Below are 13,579 nucleotides of genomic sequence, written 5' to 3'. Positions count from 1 at the left end.
GTGTTTGTTACTTGATGGTCTTCAAGACGACATCGGCGTGTTGCCACCCCTCTTTTTTTTTCTATATCCAGCGAGAACGATGGAACTAATGATATTTCGGCGGAGGGAGTCTGGGGAAATTTCTCTGGATGATGGCTCAAAGCCCTGTTCTGCCGTTGAAGTCACGACTGTCTTGGCCATAGGCAGCTTTGAAATAGTTGCGTGCACAGCAAGGTCTTAGAGGGCTTTCTTGAGGATTTCTTATGCAGAATTGAAATTCACGGGAGCTTGAGTGTAAACATTCCGTATATCTTGCTCGCTACTTTTGAATCCCAACAGGTTCAATGAACCATGACACGGGTTCTGATATCTGTATGGCGGGTGGTCAGGACTTCGACGTATTCGTTTATGAGAACGCGGCGGGGGCTTTCACGCCCCTGGTTCGGACGTGAGCCCCCTAAGAAGTATTGAACAGTGAGATCCAGATACACTATTCCAAGCCCCGTTCGGCTCGTGCCGTAGTTTGCTTGTGTTATAGCTTCACATGTATCGACTATCATGAATAGCTATAGATAAGGACTTGTGAGAGCGTGGAAAGGTTGCCTAATATGGAAATGTCGGTGCCTTCCTTTGAACTTCGACGCCCTTCTATCCGTGTGGCCGAGGTGGGCCTCACAACTTGGGCCCGATTTACAGAGGATATCGCTTGGAGTGATGATAACGTCATTGTCGATGGGCTCTGCCGCAAGGAGAACTCGGAATGTCGGTAGAATCGTCTGGAATGTATACGAGGGATGTGCACGGACTGTTGTTGAGATGTAGCGCATGGCCACGACTCAACGTCGAAGAGAGAGAGCGGAACTGTAACCTCAAACAATCTAAAATTTTGGAAAACCAGACATTCATTCATTCGTCACTGTTTAACGCGAGTTGTTGTACATGTTGCCTCCTCGAGCAAAGAAATAAGAAAAGTAGCAAAACAATCAGAGAACCAGGCAGCAGCCATGGAAACCCCCAGATCACATCATCAGCCTGTGATCCTTTCTGTAAGAGTCATCGTAGTAGCAGCAACACGCTCTAGCAGCCATATCCGAAGCCATCCGAGAATTGCTGGAACCGAAGCCAAAGAAGCTACACCACTACCGCGGACTTTCCATTGCCGCAAAGTCGATCCATCCCGTAGAATGCCGTCATTTAAGCTGTCTTGTGGGCCGCGTCCTCCTCGTGCACGCTGCCGTCGGTGTTGCTACTGTCACTCGTCGACATCTTCTCGAGATTGACGTGGTCCTCGCTGCGCGGGCCGTGAATCTCCTCCTCAAAGACGGGCTCGGCCTCAATGGTCTCGAACTTGGTCTTGAAGTCCTTCATGTTGTGGGCAGTCATGCTGTTGGAACGGCGACGGGGGTTCGTCAACTTGTAGTCGTAGTCCTCGAGCTCATCACCCTCGCGTCCCCTAGAACAGACCGTTAGTGTCAGGCAACGCAACGCAGAATGCATGGGCACGATTAGGGGGTCGAATATGGTGCAATAGAGGGCGGGGTTGACGCAAGAGAGTAGGTGAACGTGGCCTAAATAGCCAAAGGCGGAGCAGAACCGTTAGGGTGGGGGAGAAAAAGAGGTACGCTTACCAGTTGGCTTTTCCATGGCCGTCCTTCTTGACCTTGTTCGGTTCAGAGTCGACGTGGCCATGCTTTGCGAAGTAGCGAGGCAGAGGTGTTTCCTGGTGGCCGCCCTGGGTGACACCCGGGGTGACGGCGGCATGCTCACGGTCATTGGCCTTGTGGGTGCGAGTCATGGTGAGTGCAGTGGTGGATCTAGAGAAGTCTGTCGCGCGTTAGAATTGGGGTGTCCAGCCGGTTGAGGGAGCGAGCGTGAAGCCGTCAGCTTCGTGGGGATAGGTCATGCCATAGGTAGTTGGCAATGGCGGACGGGACGGACACGAGGTAGACTCACTTCAGACGAGAGTGATTGAGGGTGCAATGCTGAAGTCGGTTGCGGTGAGGCGGGTGTGATCAAGCAGTGAAGCTGGAGGCTGGGGAAAGGCAAGCTGTCTTCGGAATGCCCTTATGTATCTTCGACGGGGTTCTGCTCTCGTGACCCCTTCTTTGGGAGCTTTGCACGGACCAATCGTGGCAGCGACTGAGAGTGGAGCCACCCAGGCAGGCACGCGGCGTGTGATGAATTCGTACCTGCAGCAGGGTCCGCGGATGCAGCCGGCTCGTCTTGCGCAAGCGGGCGTGGGGACGGTCGGTGGATTGCTGTGCGTGTTGACGGAATGGTGTGCTTCACGTCGAAAAGCGGAGGTCTCACGCGAGTGCAGCAGCTCGACAGCGCTGCGACAGGCCGGGGGCGGGGTAGTTATTGCGCGCATTGCCCACTGCGCCTCCCCGCCTCTCAGCTCACGCCGATGCTGCCATCACCAGTCTGCTAACGGCCCGTTTGGCAGCTGCGTCAGAAAGAGCAGCCGCGCGCCATGTCGGCCGAGCTCGCCCCAATGGCATGCCGTGACCGACACCCCCGGTGGCATGCTACTCTGAGCAGCAATCTATCGTCGACATGCTCGAGCCGGGCCCCGCCGCAGCAAAGAGCAGAGATGGAAGCGGACGTGTTGGACCCTTCTCACACTTGCCTGGCCCGCAATCGTGCCTGCCCGCGTCCACGCTGATCCGGGGAACTTACGTCATCCTGCCCGACCGCCTTGGCTGCGCTCGCCACCTTCCGCAATTGACGCCCGCTCGCCGTTGCCATCACAAAGATCAGCATTGATTTGCCTATCCTGCCGCCATTGTTGAAGCACGCGTGGGGGCTGGTTACACCCCGTCTTCTAGGGCGGCAGACACGGCGAGAGCTTCATGGGCAAGCTTTCCCCGCATTTCGATGCTGTGGATGGCGCCAGCGCTGTCGTCACCAAACGAGCATAGCGCAGTCTCGTTACACGCTAGTCTGGCTACGGACTAGCTCTGTGCCTGGGTTCTGAGGCCGCAACGGCGCTGGAAATTTTGCCGCGCTGCAGTTCCGCCGCGCACCAGTTTCTTGGCAGTGGGCAGCGTCGCTCCACCGAAGCGCTGCCAAAACTGATTACAAACGACCCTCTCTCCACGGAGTTGCCCTTGATTTTATGACGCGACGCTCACCACCTGGGCCGACCATAAATTTTGCTTGCCTCCTGACCCTGTTCTTTCACTGTTCTTCCTCGCTCTTGCCTGAATCCTTCGGAAATGGCGCCTTCTGTCACGCTCGACCTATCCTCAGATTTCGCCCCGGTCGCTGCTCACCCCACCAAAGCCGCCGCCGGTTCTCGCACGCTGCTCGTGGCCCCACCCTCTATAGCTGCGCACCCTGAATCGCTCAACCGCATATTCGAGGACCATGACCGCTCCACGACCGACTTGCAAATGCTCGACCGCCTGGTTGTAGGCCTCGTCACCCTTCCTACCTCTACCTACGACGTCATTCTCCTCCTGACCGATGCCGATGGCACACGCACCGAGAGCCAGAAGCTACTCGGCCGGGACGTTCTCAGCAAGCTCGTGGATTCTCTAAGACCAGGAGGCAAATTCCGCAGTGAGGATGGCAAGTTCGGCGCCGAGGGAGCGGAGAAGACGGAAGCCATTCTTGCAGGGCTTGTGAACCAAGACGGAGACGGCATGGTCAAGCCGGATAATACAGCCGCCGAACAAGTCGTTCCCTTGCGCTTCGGAAAGAAAAAGACCCCCGCTGCGGAGAATGGAGCCGTCCCGCTTCCACTGAACGGCAAGCGAAAGAGTATATCGCAGCAGCCTCCGCAACCGGCAGGCGTTGGCTTTGTGGATTTTAGTGACGATCTGGGCGAGCCTGTGGTGACCGGGGAGGACGACAATGACGATGATCTGATCGACGAGGATGATCTCCTGACTGAGCAAGATAAAATGAGGCCTGTCATGCCTCGTAAGTTGCCCAATCTGCGTCCCAGTGTGCATTTGACGTGTAGCTGACCCAGAGGTAGCACCCGAGTGTCGTCCCAAGGTCGGCAAGCGGAGACGCGCGTGCAAGGATTGTACTTGCGGACTTGCGCAGCAGATCGAAGCGGAAGACAAGGCCAAGCGGGAGGAGGCCGACAAGGCGCTCAATACCATGAAGTTGGACACTAACGACTTGGCCGAGGTTGACTTCACGGTCCAGGGCAAGGTCGGGAGCTGCGGTAACTGCGCCCTGGGAGATGCTTTCCGCTGCGACGGCTGCCCGTACATTGGACTGCCTGCGTTCAAACCCGGAGAGGAAGTCCGGCTCCTTAACAACGATATTCAGCTGTAATTACCTGCATCACGACGGAGTTTCGGGCGGCTAGTGGAACGCTTTCGCCGTGCATGCTACGGTGTGCACGCGGCTTGGAATAGTTTGGTTGCTTTCGGGGTCATTGGAGCTCTCGGCGGATATGTCATAGATTGTTTGGGCAGGATGGAGCCAATCGGTTGCATGCAAAGCGGCGTTCGATAGACGGATGGATTTTGACGATAAAATGATGCGTTCGACGACTGTATGTAGATAGCGCCTACAACAAATGCGAAACGAGAACTTTTGATTGGGACATTCCACGAGGCAGGCTTGCTGGTGTGCCGTAGGAGTGCGGGTCTTGGCGCCAGCGCGTGTTCGCCGATCTTGTCACCGCGCGCCTGAGCGCATCCATGCAACCACGAGCCGAACAGCTTCGAGAAAACAACACCCAGCTCCGCCCCCCCTTCCCCTCCACCCACAACGCGCATCGCGTCTCGTCGCCGTTGCCCCGCGCCACCATGTTCTCGCCGGACGCTTCCTTCCACGGCGTGCATGGCACCGTGTCGCGCAACCCCAGGCGCCGGCAACGTCACGATTCTGACAGCGCAAAGCACCAGCCCGACCGTAAGCGCAGCAAAATCTCGGAACCCACCGTGGTCGACTCGGAAAGCCCTGCGGTCAACGGCAATGGCTCGTCAACATTGAACGGACACCCTGTGAACGGAGACGAGAAGCGGCGGTCAGCGTTGCGACACGAGATGCCGGTGCGCGAGAAGAAGCATTCGGGGGCGCCCACAAGAAGCGTGAAGGGCGACGGCAGCATCACTTTGGTACGGCCCAGTAGGCTTTCGATGGCGGCGAGGATGCTGACCGGCACCACAGACCAACTCTCCCAACTACAGCTTCAAACAGCTCCCCAGTTTACCCGAAGCTTTGCGCTCGAATCCTCGCGGTATGCGCTACTGACAATCGTTGTCAGGCACGAGCTGACCATAACTAGAAAACCACCGCGTGTTCGTGTTGTCCTCAACACGTTTTGCCGTAGCGTTTACCCATGAGCACGCCTACGTTTGGGATTACACAACACCCGTTCCCACCCCCTCCTCGTCCCGAACCCTCGCTTTACCGTATCCTCTGAAGCGATCCGAGCCCCTCCCTGTAGGCTCGCTTGTAAACACAGGCCCTTCCGGCGACTTAGGCCTGCTTGTAGTCCACCCAACGTCCGGAAAAATCAAATTCTGGGAAAATGTAGACAGCGCAGAAGCCCTTGGCTTGTTCCAGCAGCGCCGCCAAGGCATCGAGGGCTCCGTTGGCAGCTTACTCTCCGGAGAAACGGTAGTGGACATTGTCGATGCCGAACACGCGGGATTCATATTGGTCTTCAGCACCGGTCGAGTGGCGCAGCTGAGGGTCCGCGACTCCCAAGGACGACCGCAGATAAGCGTGCAATTCTTGCGCAGCCAGCCGCAAAATGGCTCCACAAGCTTCTTTGGAAACCTGAGCAGCTTCTTTTCTGGGTCGGGATGGAACAGGGATGTAGCGGCGGTGAAAGTCCGTCCATCTCAGCTCAAGGGCCAGTTAGAGGTGGTGGTGGCTACAGGTTCTGGTTCTTTCCAGGTCTGGGATTTGAACTGGGCTGGCCAGCACGCTCTCAAGGAAGAGATTGATGCCCAGGAGGACATCGTTGCGTCATTCCAAACTGGAGTAATCCCGGAGATGAGAGGCAACGGCATGTCTGCCAGAGTACTGGACTTCACCATACTAAGCGAACCAAAGACCCAAGGATTCGAAGACGCAGGCTCGGCCGGTATTGGACTTTTGGCACTTGTTGCTTTATCCGGACGGGCCGGCACCAGCTATGGTCTTGTGGAGGTGGACCTCTTTGGAAGCGCGGCCAAGGTGGCGAGGATGATAGCGCTTGACAAGTTCGCTGGAAACTCGATGCAGCAAGGGCCAGAAACAGGCAAACTTTTGGTTCCATCTCCAGGTCACACAGCCTTCGCGGTCTTCAGCAACGCCGTCGTAATTACGTCCTTGGTTGAGCCTAATGAGTCGCCCGACGCTCAGCTAATGGTCGACGTTGGGACTGCGCCTAAACCTTTCCAAGATGTGATATACTTCCGCAGGGAGAAGAACGTGCGCTTTGTCGGCTACACATTGGAGGAGTCTACCCGGAAGACGAAGCAGTCCAGCTGTGTGCTGTTCACTCAAGGAATTGGAGCTATCCGAGTAGCAGCTCCCCCACCAAGCTTGGATGGTAAAGACCCTGAGCGCCTGCGCCCCACGGCAAAGAGCCGAATCTCTCAGGCGATATGGTTTGGCAGCTCTTCGGAAAGCATATTCGATTTCTCAGCCAAGCCTGAACTCACATTTGAAAGCCAAGAGGTTGACACGGCAGTACTTGATATCAGCAGGGAAGTTCTCGACTCAAGCTCTGAAAACATCCCAGTTGGGTTAGCATCGCAGACCCAGCAGCTTGCTCTCAGGGCGGGGGCCTTGGCCAACCTTGCAAGGCATGTGAAGGAGAACTACCCGCCGTTGATGCGCGCAACAAAGTGGCAGTTGCTCTGGGATGCTGAGAAATTGGCATCTGCTCAAGGAGTCTGGGATCATTACGAGAGCCGCCTGAAAATCAAGTCCCCCCACAACCCTTTGCTGGACGAGATCGTCGACATGCTCCACGAGAAGCATAAATCTGAATTAAGGCCGGAGCTTGGGGAGCTCGATCCTGTTCGACAGTGGTTCGTCAAGGACGTGTCAAAGATGCACATCATGATCCCGTGGACTCAGCTCTCAGTAAGGGAGATCTACAAGGAAGGAATCAAAGACTACAGAACATTGATTCTGCTAGTCAGCGAGGCTGATGACATTTGCCTCAACGCGCTGGAGAAGGCATTCATTTTCCGACGGGATCACCTGTTCGACTATGGCTTGGAAGCGGAAGAGCTCGATTACAACATCCTCACCGTTGGATACGAGGGATTACCGCTGCCTTGGACATCCAACCCCAACATCGTCAACTCGATCCGGGCGCTCGTGGACTTGGCAAGGGAGATGGTCTGGCAAATCTCCGAGGATGAGGGTGAGCTACCCTTCTCTAAGAAGGTTGCAGGCGATAATCCACGCCTTGTCAAGCTGAGCTGCCAGGTCCACATGGAGCGCTATCGCTGGTGTCTTGCGCAACCCGATGATAGGACTCGCGCCACGGGCCAAGCGCTCAGGCAAGAGTTCGAAAACAACATTCGTTACGAACAAGTCACCTCCCTTGCCAAGGTCGGGATGGCAGAGAGCGGCATGATCATTGCCGAACGCCTCAAGGATATGCGGAGTCTGGTACATCTTGTGTGGGATGAACTCGACTACCTCGGGGATGAGCGTGACAACACCGAGAATGAGGAAGAAGAGCGTCACTTTGAGAACTCCTTGAAGAAACTCGAGGCCCGTATTCGCGACTATTTCGAGAGATTTGGTCAGGCTTGGGCGGATGCTCTATTCACCAGCCACATCCAGCTGCACAAATCCGCCATGATGATTGACAAGCGCGGTGTTGGACAAGAGCTCCTCACAAAATTCTTACGGTCGGATCCTGCTTATGCGAAGCTGAGCTGGGTGAATGATGTCCTCGGAGAAAACGACTTTGCCACTGCCAGCAACTCCCTCATGATGGTAGGTGCCCAGCAAGAGACTCGCGATTGGAGCAAGAAAGTGGAGGTATCGCTCGCAAAGCTTTCGCTTCTGGCCGCCACATCTGGAGACAAAGCGGAAGCCATTGAGAGCACCGATGCTACCAATGCAAGGCTTAACCAGTGCAACAGCGAGTTGCGGCTTCTCGAGCTACAAGAGAAGGTGTATAAGCACCTCAAGCCAACGATCGACGGAGCGCTTGACGATGATTCAGCCATCGATCTAGTCATGATGGACTACGGAACTCTTTTTGTCAAAGACAGGCCTGCTCTTCAACAGCTGCTGAAACGCGGCTTCGAGGAGATCATCGCACACCGCGTGTTGGATGCTGGCTTGCTCATCGATGTCCTTACGCTTATGGATCACGCACAGCACGAGCCGGGCCCCCAAGACATCAGCGGACGCCAGAACTTCATGGCATTCCAGGCTCTGGCTGCGGCACATGGTGTTTTGGATCCGGTCACTTGGGAGGCAAGCCTGAAGCTCGCTTGGAAGAGAACGTTTCTCTGCGACGACTGGCAGGCTATTAACAACACGTCGCAGCGGGCGGATGAGCAGGTGCAGTTGGCGCTGGAGAATACGTTGGTTTATTGGACCCTGAAGCAGGGTTACCAAACTGGTATGCGTTCCTCCACACTAGGATTAACACGTATTATCTCGCTAACAGATGAACCAGGTCTCTGGGACGCCAATCCCAAACTGCACCTACTCTCTCCGTTGGATGTGCGTGAGGCTGGATGCCAGGCCGAAGAGCTTCAATCGCGATTCCCTTCGGAGGACTTGCGAGACCCAATCATCAAGGACAACATCAAGGATGATGACGATCTAGTGGGCTTCCTGGATACTTGTCGCCTGGTTTACTGGTACGGATCGATCAAGGAGCTCGCCAAAAGGCAGGCGTTTGACGATGTGGAGTTGGATGCGCAGGGGCCAGGGCTCAGCTTGCAGGTCGTGGAGGAAGACATGGACGTGACGCCGCGTGCTAAGGCGCGGGTCAATGGGGGTATGGAGTCGGTGGAAGAGGAGCCAGAGGAAGAAGAGGCAGCGACCATGGAAGACTCAGACGCGGTGCTGCAGTCGGGAGGCTTCGAGGGCGACGACGAAGAGAGCGAGGTTGAAGGTGAGCCGATGGAGGAATGAACAATACGGCATGTTTTCGTAGGGCATGAGGGCACGGAAGCGGGCAATGATGAGCGTAAAATACATAACCGGGTAGCGGGCGCTCCACTGCGGCCATGGCCTCGTCGGCACACCGATGGGGAAGTTTGAGGATGATGGGCAGGACAAATGGAGCAACCGGGTGGTACTTGCTTCGGCCGTGCATTATTTCGGGGGCTTGCAGCGGCGTCGGCTAAGCGTCAAGCTCTTTTTTTCCGGGCGGTTCCAAAATGCAATTGGCGTGGACGGCGCGGGCGCAGGGCTGGCGGCAGAGTGTTATTTATATGCCTATGTACATCTCTTCGCTTCGCAATGGCCGTGGGCGCTTCGGCGCGTTGGATGGTGTTGGCGGAGCCAGGGGGCCGTTGGCGCCTGGTTGGTGTCCAGGCTTCCGAGTTCGCGGCGCGTTCCAGAAGAAGAGGGTCAGCCGCAGGCGGCGCGAGTCGCTGCGCGGGTCCAAGGAACAGCGCCAAAGTAAACGGCGCGACTGACGGCCTCTGGCCGGGATGGCCGCCGTTGCGCGTCGTTTGATTCGCCCTTGGCCCGGGGGGGGCGTCAGGCCGCCTCAGGCTGGGGCCTGCGCGCTGGCAGCAGCAGCACGCCGCCAGCGCTGCGCTGCAGCGGAGAGGCGCGCGGAGCCGCGGATGCCTGCGTGCTGCGCTGGATGTTCCTGCAGCTGTTTGGCGGGAGCGGCAGCGGCAGCGGCATCTCCTTTTCGTCGCCGGCGTGGCGGGGAGCGCAGGCGGGCGACAGGCCCTGTAGTGGCGCGAAGCGGGCTCACTGACAGCGCTCGACCTCGCTAGGCGAGGTTGAGAGACCTAGGCCGCTTCCGTACCAGCACCAGCCTCTGGTCTAGCAGCCACCCCAAGCACTCCCCGTTCGTTCACCGCAGCGGTCCTCCACCATCACCACACGCCCACGGCTCGACGCCTCCTCCCGTCGTCCGCCAGACCTGCGTTGCCCTTCTCCGCCCTCCGACCCGCCCGGCAACAGCGGCCTGCAGCAGCAGCGACGACTCGCATCGCCATTCTTGCGACCGCCCGTCCGTCTTCAGGAGTCCTCACCCGAAACGTCTTCGCTCCCACGCCCGACTCCCTCTTCCTCGCGCCCGACCCCAGCCCACCCAGCCTGATCCCCCACGGCAGCCTCTCGTAACCATGGCCTCCTCGTCCTCGAATGTCGTGGGCGTGCACTACCGCGTCGGCAAGAAGATAGGAGAGGTACGCCGTCGCTCTCCGGGCCCGTCTGCAAAAGCGCGACCACCAGACCGAACTGACCGCTCTAGGGTTCCTTCGGCGTCATCTTCGAGGGCACCAACCTGCTCAACAACCAGCAAGTCGCCATCAAGTTTGTGAGTCTCCCTCCGCGTCGCCCTCTAGGGGCCGGGCCACCCAAGCCGCCCTCCCGACGCCGCTGACATGAACGCGCTGTGCTGCAGGAACCCCGCAAGTCGGACGCGCCTCAGCTGAGGGACGAATACCGCACATACAAAATTCTCGTGGGCTGCCGTAAGTGGACATTTTTCTCAAGCACACCTGCTCATCTGCGTCAAGGGCGCAAACGATCACTCGCGACGCAGGCTCGTCACGCAGCGTAGTAGTGCACCGACTGAGCCCGCCGGCGATACGATCAGTAAGCCCAAGACGTTTCCTCACCATTATCGCAAGATGCCTGCCCCGGCTCGTCGCTGTTCGCCCGTGCTAACCTCACCACCACAGCCGGCATTCCTAATGTCTACTACTTCGGCCAAGAGGGTCTGCACAACATCCTGGTCATCGACCTGCTCGGTCCCAGTTTGGAGGATCTCTTCGACCACTGCAACCGCCGCTTCTCCATCAAGACCGTCGTCATGGTCGCCAAGCAGATGGTACGTTTCCTGGGTCCCATCCTCGGACCCTTGAATATGCTAACATTTACTGCAGCTGTCTCGCGTCCAGACCATCCACGAGAAGAACCTGATCTACCGCGACATCAAGCCCGACAACTTCTTGATTGGCCGCCCTGGCACCAAGGCTGCCAACGTGATCCACGTCGTCGACTTCGGTATGGCCAAGCAGTACCGTGACCCCAAGACGAAGCAGCACATTCCCTACAGAGAACGCAAGTCGCTGTCTGGTACGGCCCGTTACATGAGTATCAACACCCATCTTGGTCGCGAACAGTCGCGGAGAGATGACCTGGAGGCTCTGGGCCATGTGTTTATGTACTTCCTGCGGGGCGGCCTCCCATGGCAGGGCCTGAAGGCTGCCACCAACAAGCAGAAGTATGAGAAGATTGGAGAGAAGAAGCAGACGACTGCCATCAAAGACCTGTGTGACGGCTTCCCTGGTTAGTACTCCGGTACCCATACGGCATAAACACGCTAACCCTTGACACAGAGGAGTTCAACAAGTACCTTAGCTATGTCCGCAACCTTGGCTTTGAGGACACCCCTGACTACGACTACCTGCGTGAGCTCTTCACCCAGGCCCTCAAGAGCACTGGTGATGTCGAGGATGGCGAGTATGACTGGATGAAGATCAACAATGGCAAGGGTTGGGAGTCGATGAAGAGCCACGCGTCCGCCGCGCATCTGCACCACGCCAACGCGGTGCCCAACTCGTCCGCCCGCGAGATTCACGGCGGCCAGGCCCGCGGTTCCAAGACGCCCATGCCGCCCGGAAGACTTGATGCGGAACTCCCAAAGCCCGGTGCCTCCCGTCCGCCGGGGGGAGGCGCAAGGCACACATCCCGGACCGACGTAGCAAAATACCAACCCGACCATATGAAGAGAAAGAGTCAAGGAGACATCGCAGCGCCCGAAGGCTCAACCGCAGCACAGTTTCAAAACAGCCAGCAGAACCTGCCGCAAAGAATGAGCACGACGCAAAGTCCGATGCAGGGAAACGCGCAGGCGACGCCGGCGGGTAACAGGCCGCAGCCGGCTGAACAGAAGCCTTCTGTCTGGAAGAAGATTGTCAACACGCTGTGCTGCGGTGAGTGAGGAGGGGTTCGATGACGTTCGCCGTTCTGATTGAGACTCGGCATTGACGTTCTGTGAAGTTGCGGGCAACCGCGATTCCTTGTCGGCATGAGCATGGAAACGGACTTGAAGTGGCTGTCGAGTCGGCCGCCTCCAATACCCTCTCATCTTCCCGGTGGCTGTTCCCTCTCCTAATCCTTCCGCATCTGCCATCGGGCTCTCTGTCATCTGGTCTTCTACTCTCGCGCGAACATGCATATTGGGGGGGCGCGGTGCGCAACCTGTGGGGCTGGCTGGCGCACTGCGAGCCTTCTCGTCATACATACTGCTTTTAGTCCACCCCCAAACCTGGATGTGTCCACGATTCTTTCTGGAGCTTTTTTGTTTTTCTTTCTCTTCCGCACTCTCACGGCCGGCTTGGTAGTATAATCGTCTTTCTGTTGTTACGTGGGTGTAGGGGCGCAGCTTCTGGGGGGACCGCTTGATCGATTTTCCTCCTTCGCCGTCTCCACGCTCGTCGAACCACTAATGGGAAATTTCTTGCAACGGCTCGCTTCACGGATCTTTGCGGAGGTGTTCTTATAGGAAGAAGGATCACTCAAGAAGCAACTCTCTACCACCACCACTACCGAACCAACCACCAAAAAAAGCGCCTTTTTGTACTGTTAGACTTTTTCACGCTCATGCACTCAGCAGACACCGCGTTCGTTGTTGGCTGCAAGCACCGGCGTTCTTGTCGATCGAAATTTTAATTGGGGGCTCTCTTCTTTCTTGTGGTTTCCTCAGTCTCTCTCTCTCTCTCTCTCTCTTCCCTCTCTCTCCAAAGCTCGGTTGCGCCAGAGCAGCGGCCTCTAATCTTCTCGCCCTTTCCTCCTTTGCCTCTACTACCTCATAATCTGAGCGTTGACTGCGCCTGCTGCTTCGTGCGCGTGGTTGTCGAGTTCTGAGAGAGGGAGAGCGTTTATTCGATAGTCGTCTTGTTTTATTCTGCGTTTCAGCGCTGTTTTACTGCTTCATCGGTAGGACGTTGATGAGTAAGAACGGGAGAAGTGTGATAGGATTTGTCAGTTGGCATGATGGGTGAAGGCGTTCAGACAAGACCAAGTTTTAGTATGACTTTTTGTTTTCTGTTTGCTTTCGTCGGTTTCTGGCAGCCTTTGCTGTCTTTGCCTTCCACTATCAACTGTGTGGAGGCCTGTCTTCTTATCTTATGGCATAGGCAACAAAAATCAGTCTTTTTATACACGGTATATGTGAACGGGGTCGATGTGATATCATTTTGGGGTTCTCTGCTCCCTCTATTGACTCTAGTAGGCTGAAGGGACGAATGGGAGCTGTGTAGAGTACCTAGGAGCTTTGGTCCACGTCCAATCATATGGGCCCTCTGTGCTTTCATCCTTCGAGTGCTTTACCGCCGCTTCACCTGCCACCTTTACGCCGGGTGCTCATGGTCAATGCGGAGATGGAGAAGGACTAACTTTCACCATTTTTGCTCGCTCTCTCTCTCACCGACCGTTTAGCAGCCGGTGACGCTGCCCGCTA

At 56.8% G+C, this 13,579-nt stretch overlaps 4 protein-coding genes across 4 annotated transcripts; 3 read left to right on the top strand and 1 right to left on the bottom strand.

Annotated features, from left to right (window-relative positions):
• Positions 1-1,173: 1,173 nt before the first annotated feature.
• BKCO1_2900044 (stf2-like protein) lies at positions 1,174-1,774 on the bottom strand (the record flags this gene model as incomplete). Its single annotated transcript, XM_020273803.1, has 2 exons — positions 1,174-1,432; positions 1,608-1,774. 2 exons carry the CDS (start codon positions 1,772-1,774, stop codon positions 1,174-1,176), a joined length of 426 nt encoding a protein of 141 aa, XP_020129817.1.
• A 1,423-nt stretch (positions 1,775-3,197) lies between these two features.
• BKCO1_2900043 (anamorsin family protein) lies at positions 3,198-4,272 on the top strand (the record flags this gene model as incomplete). Its single annotated transcript, XM_020273802.1, has 2 exons — positions 3,198-3,906; positions 3,965-4,272. 2 exons carry the CDS (start codon positions 3,198-3,200, stop codon positions 4,270-4,272), a joined length of 1,017 nt encoding a protein of 338 aa, XP_020129820.1.
• Positions 4,273-4,643: 371 nt separating this feature from the next.
• BKCO1_2900042 (nuclear pore complex subunit nup133) lies at positions 4,644-9,057 on the top strand (the record flags this gene model as incomplete). The annotated part of the gene is made up of 4 exons (XM_020273801.1): positions 4,644-5,063; positions 5,116-5,185; positions 5,234-8,536; positions 8,594-9,057. 4 exons carry the CDS (start codon positions 4,644-4,646, stop codon positions 9,055-9,057), a joined length of 4,257 nt encoding a protein of 1,418 aa, XP_020129819.1.
• A 1,175-nt stretch (positions 9,058-10,232) lies between these two features.
• On the top strand, positions 10,233-12,058 carry BKCO1_2900041 (casein kinase i; the record flags this gene model as incomplete). The annotated part of the gene is made up of 6 exons (XM_020273800.1): positions 10,233-10,295; positions 10,361-10,426; positions 10,514-10,583; positions 10,794-10,942; positions 10,998-11,403; positions 11,454-12,058. The coding sequence occupies 6 exons, from the start codon at positions 10,233-10,235 to the stop codon at positions 12,056-12,058; spliced, it is 1,359 nt and encodes a 452-aa protein (XP_020129822.1).
• Positions 12,059-13,579: the final 1,521 nt, after the last annotated feature.

The sequence above is a fragment of the Diplodia corticola genome, assembly GCF_001883845.1.
Source record: "Diplodia corticola strain CBS 112549 chromosome Unknown scaffold29, whole genome shotgun sequence".
Lineage (NCBI taxonomy): Eukaryota > Fungi > Ascomycota > Dothideomycetes > Botryosphaeriales > Botryosphaeriaceae > Diplodia > Diplodia corticola.
This window is presented reverse-complemented; position numbering and strand designations above follow the sequence as displayed.